We start from the raw sequence: 22,663 nt of genomic DNA, 5'->3' as shown, positions 1-22,663 counted from the left end.
TTGACAGCGCTGCGAGATAGCCCTTGATTGTATCAATTTGAAGACCTGAACTTAAAGCAAGAATGATAACACCATTGGTGTATTGCATGAAAAGGGTTCAATATTCTTTTCTCTACACCAGCTGCAAAATTTGTTACAAGGGCAGCGGTATAAAGTTTTTGTTGCTGGCCTTCTGTCCGAAAGCAACACTTCCATGACGTCATCCGGGAGATCCCAATCCTTGTATCTCAACTTTTCAGAAACCAAGCATGAAGGTTGAGGGTCCTGATGTCTGGATGGAGAACCTGACCTCCCTTCTGCGAGAGAAGGTCCTCTCTTTGCAGAAGAACGAATTGGAGGGCAGATGGACATGTCCAGAAGGGTACCACGTTCTCCTGGTCCAATCCGGGGCAATTAGGATCATGGCTTTCGGAATCTTCTCAACCTCCTGATCATTTGAGGAATGACAGGGACTGGAGGAAACGTGTACAGGAGCGGGAACTCCCAGTCCACTACGAACGGGTCCCCTAGAACTCCTCTCGGGGGAAATTCCCTTGAACAAAACTGATCGCACTTCATGTTGATGCTGGTGGCGAACAGATCCACCTGAGGGGTTCCCCAAAGGGCGAAGATCTCTTGAAGGACTTCCTGAGCTAGCTCCCACTTGTGGGAAACTGTGCTCTGCCTGCTCAGAGCGTCCGTCGTCAGGTTCTTCTCTTTGGCTGTTCATCTAGCCGGTAGAAAGATTTCTTCTTGAATTGCCCAAAACCACAGCTGCATTGCCACTCTGCACAGTGGCAGTGACCCTATGCCTCCTCTTTTGTTGAGGTAGTGCATGGCCACTGTGTTGTCTGTCATTATCAGGACATTCTTTCCCTGTACTGATGGCAGAAAAGCTTTCAGCGCTAGTCTTATTGCTCTCAGCTCCAACAGGTTGATGTGTAGTCTGCACTCCGATGGAGACCAACGACAGCTGATGGTCAAGTCGTTGGCATGGGCTCCCCACCCCGTGAGTGAGGCATCCGTGACTACTGTTATCTCCGGCCATGGTTGCCAAAACTGTTCTCCTTTCAAGATGTTCTCCCGAAAGGCCCACCATTGAAGGTCTCACGCTACTGTGTCCGGGACTTGAAGGAGATCTGACATTCTTCCTGAGAATTGCAACCATTGGGTTCTTAGTGCCCACTGGAGGGATCTCATTCTTAGGCGAGCCTCTGGCACTAGCAAGATGCAGGATGCCATGAGGCCTAGCAACCTCAAAAAGTCGAAGGCTGGTAGACGTTGGGCATTTTGAAACTTGGTGACCATCTGTAGAATATCTTGAACCCTCACCTCTGGTGGCGAGGCTTTTCCCAGATAAGTGTCCAGGACTGCTCCAATGAACTGGAGTCTCTGTGATGGTATCATCTGTGACTTCTTTAAATTGAGGGAGAAGCCCAGCTTGTGAAGGAAGTGTCAGACATAATCTAGCGGGATCTGAGTTTTTCCCGAAGATACTGCTCTGATCAACCAGTCGTCCAGGTAGGGGTAGACGTGAATCCCTTCCCTCCTTAGACTTGCAGTCACAACCGCCATTAGCTTGGTAAGGACCCTCGGGCAGAGGTCAGCCCAAATGTCAGAACTCAAATTGATAGTGAGAGTTGCCAATTGCGAACCTCAGTTATTTCGTGTTTGAGATGGATTGGCACATGAATATAACTAGCGATACCAACCAGTCCTGAAGCTGGGGGGCCTGAAGGATCTGAGAAAGAGTTACCATCTTGAACTTGTCTTTCCTGAGGAATTTGTTCAATTCTCGCAAGTCCAAGATGGGTCTCAGTCCTCCGTCCTTCTTTGGTACTAGGAAGTAGGGGGAATACCAACCCTTGTTCCTCTCCGCTACGGGTACCGGTTCTATGGCACCCTTCTCTAGCAGGTCTACAATCTCCTGCATAAGGAGCGGGTCTGGAAACTTCAAAGAGTTGTTCCCTGGTGGATGACTAAGGAATGTGTAGGAAGGGCAGGCAGTAACCTTGGGCAACTGTCTCCAATGCTGAAGCATCTGATGTAATGGCCTACTATTCTGCCAGATGGTGAGTTAACCTGCCCCCTACTGGTGTCTTGTGAGGAGAGACCTCAGAGGGGTTTAGAAGTGGCAGACGCTGATGCCGAGGGTAAAGTGGCGCCTGCTGCAGCTTTTGTACCTTTTCCCCATCCACCACGGGTGAATCGTCTCTGGCCCCTTTCAGCTGGCTGTTCTCTGCCTTTTCCGAATGCGGAGTAAAAGCGAAAGGACCTAACCCTCCAGGAAGCTCCTGAGGGATGATTTGGAGTCTGCCGGATTGGAGCGCTAAGGGATTTCACTGCTGCCTTGGATGTCTGTAATCTCTCCAGGCTGTCATCAGCCTTCTTCCCAAATAAAGAAGTGCCATCAAAGGGCATGTTCAGAAGTCTGGCCTGTACGTCTGGAGCAAAACCAGACTTCCGCAACCACGCAAATGTACGGATTGTGGTACTTGCCTCCATGGCCCTGCTGATGCTGTCAGCAGAATCAATGCCTGTTTGGAGGGACTCGCACATTGCATCCTTTCTATCCCTGATGATGTTTAAGAATGCATCCCTTTCTTCTCCTTCTGGAAGACAGTCAGCCGCAGATGAAGCACACTCCCAAAGTGTGTGGCTGAATCTTGCTAGCGTGCAAGTGGCGTTAATCGACTTAAGCGCCATGCTACATGCCGAAAATACTTTTTTTGACATGGCATCAAATCTTTTATCATCCCTATCCTGTGGAATAGTAGGGTATGCTGACCTACTGTTAGATGAAGGTGCTGCCTGTACAACTAAACTCTCTGGAGTTGCATGCTTGCTCAGATATTCAGGATCTGAAGCTGATACCCTGTATTTAGCAGAAAGTCTTTTCTTTACTGCAGGGATAACTTCAGGAGTTTCCCAATTTGCAGAAATGTTTCTTTGTAGAGCAGTATGAAAGGGAACAACAGGATCCTCCTGTGGACCTTTATCTAAAATATCAGTAAGGTCATCCTGCTGAAAATAAGGTGTAGGTGTAGACCACCCCATGAATTCAATTATTCTGGCCATCAGAATCCTATAAGGGGTCTCAGCATGCACTCCAGGGTTTGGTTTAGCAAACTCTACTTCTGGAGAAGTATGTAAACCACTTGCCTCATGCAGAGAATCCTGAAGGTCTTTTAACCTGTTCTCTTCAGAGATTAATTCCTCTGGCATGGATATTGTAGTCCTTTGTAAACCAAAGGGTCTCTCATGGTCAGAATCCTCCCCTTCTCCAGCATGGGGTCTGGCATGGATTCACATGCTCATGAATATTCCCCGTCGTCAGGCCGGGAATCCTCGGTATAGAAAAAATCAGTATCAGTTTCGTTTCTGATCTGTCTTTCTTAGTAGTAACCAATCACTGGTCTCTGGGTCATACTGCCCCCAGCCAATGACTGCCCTCTCCCTAAGCCCCGCCTCTGGCAGCCATCCTCAGATTTTTACCGAACGTTCAAGTGTTGGGAGTCCTCGTGCTGTAGATCTCGGGCTTTTGCTGCGTTTCCGCGCTTTTTCAGGAGATTTTTCTCATTTTTCGGTTAAATTGAGCCTCAAGCTCCACCGTTTCTACATTCGATCAACAGGGACCCGTTTCGGAGTTTTCTACGCCCCTCAAGGATGAAGATTTCGTCGAGTTACGCTTTTGGAGGATTCCAGAAGTTCCGAGGCCTACCCCGGACATGGCCCAGGAGAAAGGAAGCTCGACGCCCGGGAAGCTGTTCGGGACCTGCCCTGGATGCCAGCTTCAGAATGTGTTCAAGAAGGACGAGCATTCGTTATGCCTCTACTGTCTCCATCAGGACAAGACGCACGTGGAGAAGGACTGTGCGTTTTGTGGGAACATGCCAGAGCTGACCATGAAGGATCGCCACCTCCGTCTCGCCAGCTGGCTGGAAGGGAAGAGCCCGTTAGGCGAGAAGAAGAAAAAGAAGTCAGAGCGGTCTTCTAAGTCCTGTGAGGGCGCCCCGGCGACGGGGGCCCAACAAAAGGCCAAGCACTGCGAGTCCGCGGGCACCGGGAGCGATGAACGGTCGGGCTCCTTGGCTGCCAGGCAGGGCGCATCCTCCCCGGCGCCATCAACCACGAGCCAACGCTCTGGCTCGGGTAAGAGGAAGTCTGAGAACCCGGCAAAGCTTCTGGAGAGGCCCCGGTCGATCTCGAAGATTCCGGCAGGGGGGGGGCGAGGCTCAGACCGTCCCCCCAAGGTGAAGGCCCCAGGCGTACAGAAGGTGACGATGGCCTTAATTCACCCTGCTAAGACCTCGATCGAGGATGTCGCAGCGGCCCTGGCTCAGCCTGTGGAGGCTACGCCAGTGGAGGCGACCTCAGGATCCAGAGTCTCCCTGCCACCGCGGAGGGGGGAGTCTTTCAGGCCCATCGAGAAGACCCCCACGAAGTCCCCGTTGGAAAAGGAGGGGGAGGGGCAGGTGGCCATCGTGGATACGGACACGACTTCTGAAGAAGAGCTCATCGAAGTCGTGGAGGAGGCCCAGCCCATCGGGAGGGATCCCAACGAGGGCGACGACGAGAGCGACGGTGCCGCCGACGAGGTTCCTTAAGAGCTCTTGCGCCCATCGTTTCCAGTGCCGCAGGACACTTCGGCAGCCATTTTGTCAGCGATTCAGTCCTTATGCTCGGAGATAAGGACAAGGTTGCCCCTCCCCCCGACGGAGGTACCTGAGCCAGACCAGACGGGGGAACCAGAGCCGGGACCTTCGGAAAGTCCACCGCATAAGAAGAGGAGGACGCATCCACCGCCACCTCTCCCACCTCTGCGGCCTGCTCTGCCTTCCCCCGGTCTACTACCCACGGGGATGATACAGGCACGGACACGGCTACGACGGGACGTGTCCCCCGTCGCCCCCTGCTCGGGCGTCCCCGTCCGACGAAATTGGATCCTTCCATGCCATGATTTCCAGGGCATCCAAGCTCTTCCAGCTCTGCCCCGAAGAGAAGAAGAAGGAGGGGTTCCTTTACCAACGGCGTGAGGCTAAAAGGAAGACGGTCCTCGCCGTACCACTTCTTGATGACATCTGGGATGAGGGGCTCGCCCTCCTCAAGAACCCTGCCACGGCGCCTGCAAAGAGGGACCGGTACGAGAAGAAGTACTGGGTCCCCGACGCTGCCCCCTTGTGCCTTCGGGCACAACCTACCCCGGATTCGGTCGTCTCGGCAAAGAAGAAAGCTGGGGGGGGCATCGGCCTCGACATCAACTTCCCCGCCGGACGGCGAGGGCAGGAAGCTGGACACGATGGGATGACGGGTCATCTCATCTGCAACGACGACTATCAAGGCGGCCAACGCCCTGGCTATCGTTGCCCGCTACGACAGGGAGTTGTGGTTCAAAACCGCCCCTCTATTGGACTTCCTTCCGGACGCCAAAAGGGCTGAGGCCCTTGAAATCTTACAGGAAGGTGAGATTGCTTCAGACCATGCCATCACGGTGGCAACGGACATCGCCGACACCGGTTTCCGTCAGTTGGGCAACAGCGTTTGCCTGAGACAACGAGGATGGCTCAAGGCGACGGATTTCCGCCAGGCCGTACAAACCAAAGTTTTGGACATGCCCTTCGACGGGAACAACATGTTTGGGAAGCCGGTTGATGAGTCCCTTCAGGCTATCAAGACAGACACAGAGACTGCCCGGGCACTGGGAGTGCTCCAACAACGACGGCCGTCCTTTCGGAGCTCCGGAGGCAGACAAGGTGCCTCCAAGGGATCCGGCAGTGGCTCCTTGACGTACCGCTAAGCGGCAAGATCTTCATCTCAGGAGACCTACCCTTCATCGTCGACAGGGAGGTCAAGGAGGCAAGACGGCCTCCAAACGAGATTGAACCGACCGTGGGGTCGGGCCCCCGCAGAAGCAGCCCGGTGGGAGGCCGGCTGACGAGGTTCGTCAGTGTGTGGGAGTCCATCTCCATCCTGGACCTGCGACGACTGAACAGATACATCAAGGCACAGAAGTTCCAGATGGTCACCCTCCAGCACGTGCTGGGACAGCTGGAGGAGGGCAATTTCCTGTCGTCGTTGGACTTGGAGGATGCGTACTTCCACATCCCCATTCTAAAAAGACACCGAAAGTTCCTCAGGTTCGTGGTCCAAGGGCGGCACTACCAGTTCAAGGCCCTCCCGCTCGGATTGAAGTCGGCACCCAGGGTGTTCACCAAGTGCCTCGCACCGGTGGCGGCGTGGCTGCGCCTGCAGGGGATTCACGTCTACCCCTACCTGGATGACTGGCTCATCTGGGCAAGGACAAGGGAGCTCGCCGTGGAGCACACTGCGAAGACCGTCCAGCTGCTCACGGACCTGGGGTTCTCCATCAACTTTCCAAAATCCCACCTGGTCCCGTCGCAAGTCGCCCTGTTTCTGGGAGCCAAGCTCGACACAGTGGCGCAGCTGGCCTTGCTGTCGGAGGAAAGGACCAGGACCATCCTGGGCAAGGTGCAGCGCCTGCTGGCCACGGACATGGCCAGGGTAAGATCTATCAAGTCCCTCCTCGGGATGATGTCCTCCTGCATTTATCTGGTGCACCTTTGCAGGCTTCGGATGCGCCCCTTACAAGAGTTCCTCGACGCCCGCTGGGTCCAGTCGACGGGCAGCTTCGAGGACAGGATCCCACTCAACTCAACGTTCCGTCAGGCGATCCGGTGGTGGGGTACCCGCTCTCATCTGTTGGCGGGCATGGACTTTCAGACCCCAGCTCACCAGGTGACGGTGACGACGGATGCCTCCCTGGAAGGTTGGGGAGCGCACTGAGGAGATCTTCATGCGAGAGGCCTTTGGCTCCCAGAGGAGAAGTCACTCCACATCAACATCTTGGAGCTCAGCGCAGTGTTCTGGGCCCTCTGGTCTTTTCTCCCGTCCCTCAAGGGCAAGGTGGTGAGGATCTTCACCGACAACACCACCACGATGTTCTACATCCGGAAGCAGGGCGTAACCAGATCCCCTGCCCTATCCAAGGAAGCCCAGGATCTGTGGCATTGGGCCATCGCCCAAGGGATGTTACTGGTGCCTTTTCATCTGGCAGGAATAAAAACACCATCGCCGACTCACTCAGCAGAGAGCTGCGCTCGTGCCACGAGTGGGAACTACGCCAGGATCAAGTGGATCGACTCTTCTGACGATGGGGCGAACCCCAGATCGATCTCTTTGCGACAGCGACAAACTCCAAGTGCCGGAGGTTCGCCAGCAGGTTCCCCCAGCCGAGGAGCATGGGCGATGCTTTCTCGTTCCCCTGGGATGGCTTATTTCTCTATGCGTTCCCTCCGTTGCCGTTGCTGCTCCGGCTCATCAACCAGCTCAAGAGGACCCGGTGCAGGATGATCCTCGTCGCACCGGCGTGGCCGAGACAGATCTGGTTCCCGGACCTTTTGGACTTGTCAGCGTCCACACCAGTCAAGCTGCCGACGGACGCGGATCTTCTCTCCAGAGAAGGAGGCGCCATTCTTCATCACAACCCAGAGTCGCTTAACTTGCAGGCCTGGCTCCTTCAGCACTAGAGTTTGGAGGGTACGGCATCCCAGCCGACTGCAGAGAGGTTCTTGCAATGGCCAGGGCGTCCTCAACTCTCAAGTGCTACGGACATAAATGGAAGAGGTTCTCTGTCTGGTGCCGTGCACAGAAGGTTAACCCTCTGCGGATTACGGCCCCTCAGGTATTGCCGTACCTACTGTCATTGGCCAAGGCTGGACTAGCTCACGTTTCCATCAAGATACATCTGGCCGCCATCTCACGATACACCAGGACTACGGGACGGGCGTCCTTGTGGTCTCATCGGCTGGCGAAGGAATTCATGAAAGGATTGTTCCGATCATTCCTGCCGGTGAAGGCCCCTGCCCTGGCGTGGGAGCTCAACGTGGTGCTGACCAGGCTCATGGGGGCCCCATTTGAGCCTATGCATTCGGCACCGTTGAAGTTTGTGTCGTGGAAGACAGCTTTTCTCGTGGCCATCACCTCCGCACGACGAGTGGGAGAGATCCAGGCCCTATCTTGCAAGCCACCATACTTGACTTTTCACAACACGAGGGTGGTGCTGAGGATGCACCCCTCCTTCATGCCCAAGGTGCCGTCGGACTTCCACCTCAACGAACCCTTGGTGTTGCCAGTTTTCTTCCTGTCGCCTTCGTCACCGGCTGAGAGGACTCTGCACTCGCTGGACGTAGCTAGAGCGCTGAAGTTCTACGTGGACCGCACGAAGAGTTTTCGGAAGACATCACAGTTGTTTGTAAACTTTGGACCTGTGAATCAAGAGAAGGCTCTCTTGAAGGCTTCCATTTCCAGATGGCTCTCCGGCTGCATCATGCACTGTCACCGGTTGGCAAACCGACCGCTGCCCGGCCGTCCGAGAGCCCACTCGACCAGAGCGATCGCTGCTACCACAGCATTCCTTTCTGGTGTGCCCCTGCTCGACATCTGCAGGGCTGCGACGTGGAGGTCGACACACACCTTCATGAGATTCTACTGCGTCGATCGGGACTCCAGGGAGGAGTCCAGGGTCAGCCAAGCAGTGCTGCGCACCCTGTTCGCTTAAGGTGAGCCTGGTGAGGAGGTAAGAGATGCTTAATGTTGAGTGTTTTGGTATTGCTTAATGTTGAGCCTGTTGCCACCTCCCGTGGTTGTGCATGTGTATACTGCTATGTATTCTTATATTCATGAGCATGTGAATCCATGCCAGACCCCATGCTGGAGAAGGAACAAGTTACTTACCTGTAACTTTTGTTCTCCAGCATGGGTCTGGCATGGATTCACATGCGAACCCTAAGGCCTACCCCTCTGCGGCTCTTCACTTGGTCATACTGCCACTTTACGTGCTACCAAATCTGAGGATGGCTGCCAGAGGGGGGGCTTAGGGAGAGGGCAGTCATTGGCTGGGGGCAGTATGACCCAGAGACCAGTGATTGGTTACTACTAAGAAAGACAGATCAGAAACGAAACGGATACTGATTTTTTCTATACCGAGGATTCCCGGCCTGACGACGGGGAATATTCATGAGCATGTGAATCCATGCCAGACCCATGCTGGAGAACAACAGTTACAGGTAAGTAACTTGTTGCTTCCTCATACATAGAGGACAAGGTTCTAAAGTAGTCAGATCTAGGATATGGTTTAAAACCCATTTCTAGAACAGAGGGAGCCAAATTGGTTGTCACAGGTTGAGAAAATGTCGAGGTTGTCGACGTGGAAGTAAATGGCTTCGGCAATCCTGAAAAAGGCATCGAGAAAGTTTGAAGGGACCTCGATGTACTCGAGAGGATCGGAATCCTACTCAGCGTCGTCAAGATTGTCGATGGCATCCTCAACGTCATGGTCGAAGCTCTCGACACCTCTACTATCTGTGTCGTAGTGACAGTTGTAGGTTTGTCTTTTATCGGCATCGACAGTCGCGTCTGAGACGGCGTCGATGCAACCGATTTGTGCGTCGAAGGACCCTTCGACAAAGGCATCGATGACGCAGATTTATGAGTCGAAGAAACCTTCGATGACGGCATCGATGACGCGGTCTTACTGTTTTTACTCGAGGGTTCATGACGCTCTCGAGTAGTTTCTTTCGCCGGGTTCAACGACTCGCGGCGTTTTGATCTTTCGGGTCTTTCACCTAGGTTATCACCTTTAGACGTCTCCGAGGGGGTCGAGGCCGCTTTCTCGAAGACGATAAGCATTTTTTTTATGGAATTCCTCCCACTTAGCTGGAAAGCTGTGTTTCGTGGGGCAGGTGACCCTCTCTGGGTAGGTAGAGGAAGAAGAAGAAGAGGGAGATCTACAACACCTCTCCTTAGAGTGTTTTGATCTCGAAGACTGACGAGAACCGCTTCGAGATCTTGAACGGGAATGCTTCTTTTGTCGACGAGGAGACGAATGTCTCGACTCAGCCGAAGAAACTTTCGAGGTAGTAGAAGTTTTAAAGCTCTTCCCTCTATCTAACTTCCCCTTACGCTCCTTCAAGGCTTTCGCCGTCATGGACATACAGTCCTCGCATTCCGAACAGTGATGCTCCGACCCCAGGCACCACAAACAGATCCTGTGAGGATCCGTTAACGACGTTTTCTTCCCACAGTCGCAACATTTTTTGAAACAGGACCAAGGAGTTGATGGTCCGGATGAAGAAGCCATCGTATTAAGATAATAATCTTCGAAGAATAAAAAGATTTTTCCTGAAGAAAGGAACTGAGCGTCACATTTCCGAGGCCCACGAAACGTGGAAAAACAGAACTGAGCAACGGACGCTGCGCAAGTCTATTTATACGACAATGACGTTGGCGCCGATACAGAGGCTGTCCAGGGGCAGCGCCCTCTACTGAAATTTTTTTCCCAGGCCAGCAAGCTGGAATGGGTAACATCAAAGATAAAGAATACGTCGGAGGACACAATCCCTTCGAACTCTAGAATTGAGAGCGTAAGACCAGGAAACCAGGCTAAGGAACCCTGCAGTGTGTGTCGGAGATACCATGGCCCTCCTACATCAATAATTAAGGCGGGGAGAAGCAGCAGCCACTGTGTTAGAGTCCTTGGCTCCAAGAACAAAGCAGCATCAGTGAAATCAACACAGCCTGTGAGTTGGAGAGACCGATACAAGACCGGTCTGTGTTGAAGCCAAGGTTGCAAGCAGCAACATTGAATGGTGAGTGCTGGAATGAACATTGTTAAAATGCGTGTGATAAAAGATGCAAGTAAAGTTAACTGCTGATGATTAAATGAACTTTAAAAGTAAGATGCAATACCTTTGACAGAGTGGTCCAGCACCGCGTGGTTGCTCAATCGAAGGTCTCTGTAAGGTATCCAGCTAAAAAGTGGCAAAGGTGAAAGTGAGGAAAAGGTTATATCAAGAAGAAAATTTGTAATTGTGAATCAAAGTGGTACTGCAACAGGTCAAGCAAAATACTGCGCACTGTTGAAAGCCTTTGATTTGGATGAAGTAGAGAAAGTTTGGAAAAGTAGATAAATCTGGTCTGAGCCCGACAGAGGGAGACCAATTGAAGATTTTGTGTCAAAGTGGGTCTGAGCCTGGCAGAGGGAGACCCGGGGTGAACAGTAAATCACCTGAGAGAAGTTAGAAAGGAAATTTAATGTTTGTCATGTTGAATCAGGCCATCTGAAATAAGAGACTTTGAAAGGCAAAGAGACTTTGGCACAGAAGGCCCTGCTGTTGAGGTTTTGAACTGCATCCTCGTGTTAGAGAAGCGAGAGAGTGTGCTAAACTTCAGTGTGCTGCCTTGTCCTGTGCTGAAAACGTGGGGAACGGAAGCCAACGGCTTGAATATGCTGACATATCAATTCTTGATCACTTTTCTTTTGCATAACATTGTTTGCCACACTATTTGTATTCAGAAGTAAGGATTGGCAATAGGCTTATTAGTATAGGCCCTTTCATTTTGACAGACTCTACTTAGAATGCGTTATTGTCTCAGGAGGATAGCTCAGGGGAGCATGCTCGCCTTGGAAGCAAGACAACACGAGCCACATAGGTTTGATCCCCAGGTCTGCACTTAGAAATCTATGGGTATTAAGCGCATTATAAATAACCTATCATATCATATTACTATTTGATGGTCGTAGCTTGCTCCCATCTTTAGATTTAGGATTAGATAGGCATTTTTCAAACCCAATTGAAGTTCAATAAACACCCTTGAACTGCGATCACACATGTCTTACTGTTTGATACCATGCCTTCCTTACAGTGCCCTAGAAACTGTCCAACTCCACTATTTTTGAGGTACCTCATATTGTAGGACAGGTCCCAAAGGGAAGTCAAACTCAACAATCAAGATATATCAGCTTTATCACTCAACAGCCAGAAAATTTGCTAGATAGTCAACCCAACCAACATAAAAGAAAATGGAAGGAAACATGTTGAAAAAGAAAAAAAAGAAGAGGCCCCTTCCCCATAATGCAGAGAGCAAATTTGCAGACAGGTACCAACGATGGCAAAGAAAAAAGTCACAGACATCCAGTTCTTTATCAGCCAGACCAGACCTACCTTAAGACCATCATTTAATTTAACTTAATAAAATGTTTAAGCAAATAATGACCGACAAGCAGCTGCACGTTGTGTTATATACGTAACAATGAAATAGTTGATCACAAACAGTACATACATTAGTCAAGAAAACAATTAGAAGCAACACATAAATAGAACATTCTTAGCTATGAAAACAAAGATAGTATTTGGCATAGAGAATGAAGGAGGACCGGGTGGATAGAAGACATATTTGTTAGTGGTCAATAGATATGCCCAGGCTTGGCGTCAGCTTCCACTATGTTTTATTTTTCACAGGAAACGCACCAACCTTCTGTTAGGGTCTCAGTGGAGGAGGAGAGTAAGATAACATGGTGCTCTTAGATGTGACAGGTAAAAAAGATCTGGAAGCATGGAAGCTTCCCAGAAAAGAGTGGTCACTCTTGATTTGATCTGTTGATGGATGGATAATCAACCAAGTTTAGATTGCTAGGTTTCCAGGCGATTACAGCTCTGAAGGCCCCAGATGACTCTGATGGCCTTATTTTAGAAAATCTGTAATGTGTCCTGCACTGTGATATATATGAGAGCAGAGAGAGAGAGTCTGGACGAGCAGGGCCCAAAACATGGGACTGCACAGGTGGCACAATTTTGCTATTGGGGAAAGCAGGGAGTAAGCACTGTAACGAATCGAGGGAATGTGTCCCTTTTATCCAAGGAGGAGACCCCCCTTGTGAGGCTATGGAGGTAGGGGAGTCTGCTGCGCAGTACCCTCCCTAGGGGTAGGGGCCACTGGCCCCTCACCGTGATAGACTCCCCCTTAGGGGACAAGGACTCCTGTTCCCATGATGTACTCCCTAAACCTGTACACATAATGGCCTACATGGCATGCTCTAAAATCTCAAAAACCTTTTCACATCAAGACTAGGAAGAAGGAACTCTGCAGAGATGCCATTATTTAAGGAAAAGGAATATGTCAGTTTAAAGAAGAATAATCAATCTACTGAGATGAGTATTTTGATTAACGTAGCCTCAGCGACCCAGAGTGAGAAGAGGAGAGAGAGAAAGTGGAATGCAGACGTCATCCCGGGGAGGATCTGAGCTTCATGACACCTGCATGAAGCAGGAACTTGAGCAGGGTCGAACTGGGACAAGAAATAGGCCTGACACACAAAAAAAGTGGCCCACCCCTCGCCTCAAAAAAATTGGCCCTCAAACCATCATCCGTGAATTGCGTCAATTCACGACTTTACAGAAAATACTACTTATGAAAGGTTCATGTGTCTGTTACATTGCAAAACAACTCAAAAAATAACATGTGAGTGAGTGAGTGAGTGAGTGAGTGAGTGAGTGAGTGAGTGAGTGAGTGAGTGAGAGACTTGATACAGAGTGAACACTGTGGAATCTGTGCCCAGCAAAGCGCAACGCTATAGAAAGGAATGCAGTGGATACCATGCTTCTCACTGCGCAAACACAGATGTTTCTACAGAATCAGTGCCATTAATGAAACACAATCTTTCACCCCTTGACAAAACAGGAAGTGGCATCAAATAGCATTGTTCCAAAGTACACTACGAAAAATATGGTGATTGATTTGTAGAGCACTTTACACCAAGGCGCTGTTATGATTTTACTAATGTGATATACATTTCATACAAGAATGGATCACCATATGTATCATTAATATCTTTGTGTATTTATCCATATTGTCAAATTACTGTGAATGCAAGCAGACGTCCAAGGCCAAATGATAATATGTTATTGTATAGCACGCTTAAGCTCTTTTTTATAGAACAAATATGCATACAATATCACCCACCCTGTGTTGGTACTCATTTATCGACCTCAGAAGGATGAAAGGCTGAGATAGCCTTGCTGGGATTCGAACTTGCAACCTGCAGATCACACACACATCGCAGCAGCGAGTGCTCAACCCACTGTGCGATCATATCGACTATAGTAAAATTAGCAATTATTCTGTAGTGGATACCATTAAACTGGTAACTGAAATTTAACAGCAGACCAATAAAGTTCATCTGCAGGTCTGGTGCAAATTTGGCCGCATGTCAAGCCTGCGTGCTTCTACTTTTCAGGCTTCAGAATCAGAGGTTAGCAAAATAGGGAAAGCAGTGCACTCACAGGACATCCCATACTCTGAGCACTTGTTACCTCATACATGCAAACAAACAACCTGGACAGCATGCCAGCAAGATGGGAAAGATAGACACATTACAACAAAGCATTCATTGTGGCACAATGAAGTCAATGTTTGACCATAGCACATCAAGTGGCCAGGACACTGAGATGGAATGTCTTGTGATTATTGTAACAGAGACAACGGCAGAAAAAAACATGCTATTACTGCAACTTGCGAAAAGCAAAATATACAGTCCAAAATGGTCTGGATGCTTATTGTACTCTAAAATTGGAACGCCAGTATGGGACGCGAAAGAGGGGTTAAGGGGTATTGCACAGTGACAGGCATCACAGATCTTTGTGCAATCTGGGGATCACAGTTCAAAATCCTGATACTGGGGTCGGGCCTAATTCACAGAAGTGTGTTTTAATGGCAAAACCCTATTGGAAAACGGTCTGTGAATTAGGCCCATACCATACGGTCAACAAGACTGCATACTTCAGAACTCTATAAAATGAGATTCATTATGTTGACCTTAAAATGACATCTATGGCAAACGCGCATCAGTGTTTATTTAGTTTCTGCTGTGCAATGTTAGAAATAAAACCTCGCTCATCCTGAAGAGTGCTGTAACCTAACAGTGGGTGAGTTTTCTCACCCTATCTCTGCGTGCCTGCCCAAAGACTCACCCCTGAGTCTCGGACTGGCTTTGGCGTATGGCAACAGTGCAATGCCCGAAACAAAAACACAACATGCGGGTTTGGGCTTGTTTTCTGGTCTAAGTGGGCCACTTTTTTGGGGCCATTTTGATAAGTTACTTCATGCAGCTAGTAAAAAGGAACGAATTGCCATGTAAAACTGTGGGCCACTTTTATTGGTGCCCGAGACAAATCCAACCCTGGCTCTGCAGTTAATTATTGTGCGCAGCCACGTTAACGCAGCTTCCCGCAGCTTCCGCCGGTGCACGCAGCACAGCAGGTATTGGGCATGTGTAACTCAATCTTGGGAATCCCGTGTTGCAGCAGGTGGGCACCTTCATTTAATATTCATATCCAGACATTCCCCAATATGTTAAAAACACAGAGTAACCTAAGCTGCGTGAGTAGAGCGCAGAGCACTGGGACGTAACGCTGGGGCCGGTGCCGGGGACAGTGCCAGTGGTTTGCAGTCAAACCAACAGTGTTGCTGTGCAGTGTACTGCTGGCCTGCTGCTATCAGGGCCCAGGCAGCTGAGGCAGGGGGCCCATGGGGCATGCATACCCAAGCCAGCAGCACTGCTGGGGGACATGCAGAGGGAGTGAATCTAACGTTTCAGTGCCCTTTTATCCACCCTAAGAAGGCTCGCCCATTCTGCAACTTGTCTGTTGCGGATAATAATGACCCACAGTATTTTATCGACCTTGAGGGATGAAAGGCTGAGCTTGTGAAGAAAGATGGCAGCATGTGACCTGGAGGTCTCCGGGTCCTAGCCTGGGGGCTGGTTACTTCTAGTGACTTCCTCACGGAGTGAATGTTCAAATTATAGGAAATGCACTGTATGCAGCAGGGCAACCCTTTATCTTGGGGAAGACCCCATTGGCCTGCCTAAAGCTGCACTCTGGCAAGCCTTCATAAAAGCGGTGCCCGGGGGCAAGAAAAGCCTGCTGGTGGTGTTTCATGGGGCTTTGGTTTGCTGCGTGTGCGAGGGGCTGCAACACTCACACCCTCCTCCTGAGCTACTGGCGGATACCTACCTGAATACGACCCCCACATGCCTCAAGTTGTGTCCCTGGACGAGGATCTTGTACAGCAAAGGGGCCCTTCCCTGCCTGTTCCTTTCCATTGTAAAGTTATGTTGCCCCCTGAATAGTGGGTAAGCACAGCCAGCCACTGCCCCATGGGGGGGGGCGAGCGCTGATGACTCGTGCATGCAGTAGTGTCCATGCAACTGCCATTCACTGTCTCTGCATGTGATGCCACATAGCACAGCGTAGATGCCAGCTGTGTGGCACCATGGTGCCCCTCAGGTGCATGAAACTGCTGGGACACCAGGGTGTGTGCGTGCTCCCCCATCACTCACCCCGGGTCTGGTTGACTCGGTCCATCACCGTCTTGACGAGTTGACGTCGGATCTGTGCAGCTGCTCCGCTCCTCTGAGGTTCTCTGTGTTCCTGTCACAATACTGGGGGTCCACGGCCTTCTGCATGACTGCAACCAAGGGGCCCGGGACTCCACCCTCTGGGACTCACCTCTGTAGCCCTTGATGGGGACGTCTTTCACCACAAACCTGACGGCGGAGAAGCGGGGGACCCCGGGGACCTCCTCCAAGATTCAGGAGAGGAAACTGCACTGAAAATGTGAACATGGGAGAGAGCGAGAGAGAGAGAGGGCGAGGGGGTCAGAGAGCGCTGAGAGCAGAGATTCCCAGGTGCAAGCCTTCCCTCCCTTCAAGGACGGGCGAGCAGTTGCAGGATGTTACTTTTTTACAAAACATTGGGAGCAGGCTTTTACTGTTTTGTAAAAAAGTAACACTGAAGTTCCTTCACTTGCAAAGATCACCTGGTGGCTGGCGCCATGGTGTGTCACGCCGACTCCAGCAGATCAGAGTAGGCAGGGCCTGCAGGCAGCCCTGAGCCGGCATGAGACACCATGGTGCACTATCAAACCGGCCCAGACGTAGGTTTTAAACCGGCCCCTCGCCCGCCTTCAAGTGGAGTTTGGACTGGCCACGGGCCGAACGGCCGATGGGCCAATCCGACCCTGAACCCAAGTGCCCGCAAGTTTCGAACTCACTCAACTGCAGAGAGCAGAATGCCAGAGCTATGGCGTAGCCGCAACACGAGAATCCAGATGGGCAAAGGCACAGGAATAGGTGGTGGCAAGACCACAGCCGAGAACCTCCGGTGGACCACTGGCCTGAGAAACCTTGCTGATACCATCTCAAGTGTGATGCCACAGGGTGTCCGGTCCCATATCCGAGCACCAGTGTCCCAAGAAGTGACGAGAGACCAGGCGGCAAGGAGAAACCCTGAGAAAGCAGATGAAGGAAAGGCACCAGCGGTCGAATCCCAGCGAGAAGGATTCTGAGGAACCAGACTCTGGAAGACGTACCCCTTCAAAGATGAAGGTAACCAGGAGTACAGGAGTTATGGTTGGACTCGAAAGGGGAATCATTATACCATACAGTCAACTCGTCTCAGTGTTATTCATGAAAAGAAGTTCATCTTGAAACAAAGTGAGTTAACGTGTGATAACACGAAAGAGCAACTATTGGAAACCTGGATAAAGAGTAAAGAACCAGTGATCACAATTGCCTGGGAGAAGGGAAAATAGTCTAAAGAAAACAAAGTATAGTAACACAAACAAGCAACCTATTGAAAAGCTGAAAAAGGAGAGTGAGAAGCCAGTAATGATAATATCCTGGAAAAGGGCACAAACAGTGCAACAGATAAAAGGTTGGAGATACGTAAGTGAGTTGAACTATAACGACCCAAGAGGGGCAGCCACCCCAAGCCAGGAATATATCCCAGAGTACATTGTAAGAAACCTATAAAGGAACGTCTTAAAGAAAGATGATATTCACAAGCTCAATTGACGAATTACAGAGACTGATCAGAGAAGTAACAAGAGGATATTTTAGTATCCTATACTAATCTATAGACTTGATACTAGAAGTATCATAAGGAGAAGGGGGTGATTTTCCGAACATAAGCTAGTTTACATAGTGGTAGGATCAGATAGGGTAGTTTTGGACAGCAGACTTCATTATTTGGACTTCCACAACAGACTGATAAGCAGCTTAGTTAGTAAGATAGGTAGGGAACACCCATAGTGATATGGCAAGTAAGGCTTTATAGTTCTTATTTTATTTTTATTTAATTTTATTTATATAGTGCATACACAAAGCCCATAGGCATGAGGCACTTAATCAAGACATAAACACATAACAAAGATGAAGAAAGGGGATAGTAGCTGGGCGAGTTCTACTTCATAGGGGAATCAGCAGAAAAGTGCTGTCTTCAAGCCCTTCTTGAAGGCATGAAGGGATGTGCAGGCTCGTAGATTGAGAGGAAGCTCATTCCAGAGACTCTGGGCTGCTTGTGGAAATGACCCTCTTGCCACACAGGAGCATTTAGAATATTGCGACACCAGAAGAGAGGTGTTGTTCGAGAGCAGTATCCTGTGAGCAGGCAACCAGCAGAGATTTTTGGGCAGATATTCTGGGCCCAAGCCATAAAGGCAGTGGTGTCTTGTGCAATGCACGCGGAACAAGACACAACTAACTATTCACTGGCAGCCAGTGCAAAGCCCTTCTGACTAGAGAAACATGGTCTGCCCTGCCCACCTCCATTACAATGCACACAGCATTATTCTGGACCACCTGTAGTCAAAATAGTTCCCCATTGGTTACCCCCTGCAAAAAGCTAGCACAATAGTCAAGCTTGGCTCCTATGCTGGCACGAGCAATCATGGCACAGTTAATATTGCCCAGAAAGGGGCAGAGCTGGGCTAATAGTTTATGATAATAGGAGGAGCAGGAGACCAGGCTGCTCAAATGTGCTTTCATTGACAGGTTTTGATCAAGGGTGACTCCCAAAGTCTTGACCTTAGGTTGAGTTTTGATGGGGCATCCAGTTATGTTGAAATTGGCAGTATTCGTGACCAAGTTTCCGGAGTTGTACCCACGACCATCAGTTCGGTCTTTGAGTCGCTGAGGGCCAGTCTGTTCACCTGCATCCAAGTTTGTATCCTCTCATAGATACAATTTAGGGCAGCAGAGTCAGTGAGATGGTCACCTGATAGTGGCATAAGGCACTGAATACCATCAGCGTAATTAGCATAAATGATCGCTACTGCATCCAATTGTTGAAACAATGGGAGCATGAAGAAATTAAATACCGTTGGTAATATACAGAAACCCTGCGGCACGCCTCAGGAGACCCAAAATTCTTCTGCCCAAGAGTCTTCAACGAAAACTCTTGCAGTACAGTAGAAATTATTGGACCCATATTGCTGATGCGGCAGAGAAACGTGCCGTGCCACATAGTCTGTCTTCAAGGATGGAGTGATCCACAAGATCAAATGCTGCGGACAGATCTAGTAGCACCAGCAGAGCTGAATTCCCCTTATCAAAGATATTGAACATATTAGTCTTTAGGTCAGGAAGAGTTGACTCAGTACTGTAGCCTCGTCGAAAGCCTGATTGTTTTGGCCCCAGAACCCTATGTTCAAGCGGAAACTCCTCAATCTGTAACTGTGTCAAGTATCTTCAGTAAATACGGCACATTCATAATAGGTCGGTAGTTACCCGGCACGTACTGGTCAAAGGTGTTTTTTTTTAAGTGGGGAGATCCAAGCCTTTTTGATGTTAGTGGGAACAATACTCTCTTTAAAAGAGATTGATACATTTGGTGATGAGAGGGGCAAGTTGGCTACTGCATTCTTTCACTATCCCCCTTGCAGTTAGTTGGTTTAAGTCGACTGAGTACCATAAAGAGGTACTGCTCGGAAATAGGTTGAAAATCAAATTCGACCGAGTCCATATTGAAGCAAACCAGTGGCAAGGTCATGTTCACTTCGACACTGCAGTTAGTTTTGGTTGCTAGATTTTTTTGTATGTTCTCTAACTTATTCATCATGGCATGTTGGATAGATGTACACTAGCTGCCATCCTTTACCACCTTTGAGGGAACTGGGCAAGGATCCTCCTGTTCCTTAAGAATCTTTAATAGTTCACCTGAGCTGCAGGTTGCTCCAGAGATTCTTTTATCATAGTAAGCTTTTTTGGCATTTACAATAGCCCCTTTATATGTTTTTGTCGCATCAGCATACACGTTCTATCTTCTGCTGAGTGGGGTTTTCCCATTGTTTCAGCACCCTAAATTTAGCTGTGCGTAGGGAGTGAATATCAGGAGAAAACATTTTTGTTTGGCCTGTCTTTAGACAGGCGTGTTTTCAATGGAGCCAGGTGATTTGTGGCTCTTATAAGAGTATCATCATACTCCTTAGTCAGCTCTTTGGTGGTGTTGAGAGTCAAGATTATTGATAGTGGTGGCTATGTAAGGGGCCATATTATCCGGTGTCAGTTTGCGCAAATTTCGGCAAGTCATCCAGATCTTTTCAGATGTATTTTTCTAGGAACTTGGAAAAGACATACTCTGGTCCAATATAAAATGATTGGACATGGAACAGGGGATACACCCCAAATTGGTAATGGAGAGATTTTGGGTAAGAACCCAGTCCAGGATTCTAGCCTAAACGTGGGTGGATGTCTTAACATGTTGGGTAAAACCGAAATCGCAAAGTGTTTTATTGTCTAGTGTCGATTGGGAATCTGATGTGTCGTCATAGCCTAGATTAAAATCACCAAAATTCAGTATTTTAGATTTGTGTTCGAGGCTGGCTGCGATAAGGTCACTCCTGTTCTAAAATTATTTCACTCCAAAAATGGATCGTGCTAACAAGTTATTCCTCAAGCACACAATTAATAAAGGTCAGCCACACAGAGCCTCACTGTAGTCTAAAGCAATTTGTTTTAATAAACCATCCTGAAACATGTAATCTAATAGTCTGTAGTTTTCTTCTGACCCGCCACAGCACTCTTAAGGATAGCATCGACCTGTGGCCTGAATGAATTACAGATGAGGCATTGGATAAGCTGAATCAGCTCTCCTCACTGCAAAATATTACCTGAAATGTTGTTGGAGACTGGTGGTGGAAGGTGTAACAGAGACCAGACTGGTAATGTGATTGAATTGTAACATAAAGCACCAGGAACAGATACACATTTGTGTATCCTGAATAGCAGGGGGAATGACTAAAGAAATAACTAGGGGCCTCTCAACCCGATGCTATTACTCAGAGGTAAATCTACCTCTGATCTAATTCTTGAATGGAGTAAAATAATCACTACTCTTTCAGATGCACCAAATCATAATAGCCTAGGTCCAGATTTGTGTCCCCTGGATGTATACAAATTTGACCCCTCCTTCTGGGCACCTGTTCTGACTGGACAGTTTGATGCTGTTAGCAGGGATCTGGTCACACCCATTAGCTGGCAATAAGCTTGTTCCCAATCTTTAAGAAGGGTGACCCAGGTGATCCATCTTGTGCTACCTCCCTGTATCACTGCTGGATGCAGCTGCCAATTGTTCGGGAAATATATGCTTTCCAGAATTCAAATATGGTCCAAGACACACTGGGCCTCATTACAAGTATTGCGGTAAGTGGTAAAACTTACCACTAAGTCCAATTATGACCAACGGGACATTTCGCTGCATTTGGCGGTAATTCCCCTGGCGGAATTAGCGCTGGGGCTAATTCCGTTGGTGGGATCACCACCAAAAAACATTTCTGCCACAAGTCCAAAATCATTGGAATTACCTCCAAAAATCGTAAGTAATTCAGCAAAAAACAGTACAGTTACCGCCACAAAGAAAGTGCAGGTAAATGCATACAGGTGTCACAAATCAAGGCACAGGTGTACCAGAAGCACTCAGGAGGAGTATAAAAGGGCCACGCCTACCCCGAACACACATCCAAGCAGCATGCAGCCTCAAGCAGATGTTGATTATGGGCTCCACAACCTGCTACTCTACATCCAGCTACAGCAGCAAGCTGGACCATAGCAGGGAAGGAGACAGGCACCACAAAGGCGCAGGAGACGTATGCTGTGGAGGGCACCCACACCACGTGTCCGCCCATCCCCATGGATACTAACAGACAGCCAATAAGTGACCCTATATCGATTGGAAAGTCCCACCTTCACAGACCTGCTCACCCTGATACAGGCAGAACCGCCATTGCCATCAGAACTACCACCCCCCGGACCCCCTGCCCCTTCCCCTGCTGAACCTTGTGGAAGTCCTACCCTTCTGTGGCACGGGGGGATTTCAACACACAGTTGGGACACTGCATGGGATGTCACAGCCAACCTTCTTCAAGGTGCTGGACCAAGTCCTGGATGCGCTTAAGAGGCATGCCATATGCACATCTCCATGCCCATCAACCAGGCGCTGGTGCATGCAGCAAAGGCACGTTTATACAACATTGCCCATTTCCCCAATACCATAGCGGCATTGGATTGCACACATGTGGCATTGATAACCCGCAGGCAACAGAACAGGCATACGGGGACAGGAAACAGTACCATTCCATGAATATTCAATTGACATGTGATGCCAACCTCACAATCAGCCACTGCTGTGCCCAATAGCCTGAAGCCACACATGATTTGATGATACTGCGGAACAGCACCCTACCTACATACATGGAAAGGCACACAGGACAGCTCACCTGGCTTGTGGGTAATAGCACTCAGGCCTGACTGCCAAAATCAACAACACACACCTGGGGTACGTAAGCATTAGCAAAGTGGAACAACTACAAGTCCCATGATGCAACAACAGAAATGCACAGAACAGACCTAGAACCCCGATTGACCCACCCCAGTACACAGACTTGAATCATGTGGCGACACAGGGCATGCTGCCATGCAATGCAGCACAACGCCATCAGGGTAACGTACAACCCATGAATGCATTGCCATGGACCCTACATGTGGATA

The 22,663-nt window shown here is 49.4% G+C and overlaps 1 protein-coding gene across 4 annotated transcripts in view; it reads right to left on the bottom strand.

Annotated features, from left to right (window-relative positions):
* Positions 1-22,663, bottom strand: part of CERKL (CERK like autophagy regulator) — a 1,041,140-nt gene that overhangs the window by 10,825 nt on the left and 1,007,652 nt on the right. Inside the window, exon 13 of one of the 4 annotated variants that reach the window (XM_069616081.1) lies at positions 10,747-10,808. The exons of the other annotated variants lie outside the window; for them this stretch is intronic. Coding sequence (XP_069472182.1) covers positions 10,747-10,808 — 62 coding nt within the window. The remainder of the gene's footprint in view (positions 1-10,746; positions 10,809-22,663) is intronic. 4 annotated transcript variants of the gene reach the window in all.

Source organism: Ambystoma mexicanum, chromosome 9, assembly GCF_040938575.1.
Source record: "Ambystoma mexicanum isolate Mex_15411 chromosome 9, UKY_AmexF1_1, whole genome shotgun sequence".
In the NCBI taxonomy this organism is placed as follows: domain Eukaryota; kingdom Metazoa; phylum Chordata; class Amphibia; order Caudata; family Ambystomatidae; genus Ambystoma; species Ambystoma mexicanum.
This window is presented reverse-complemented; position numbering and strand designations above follow the sequence as displayed.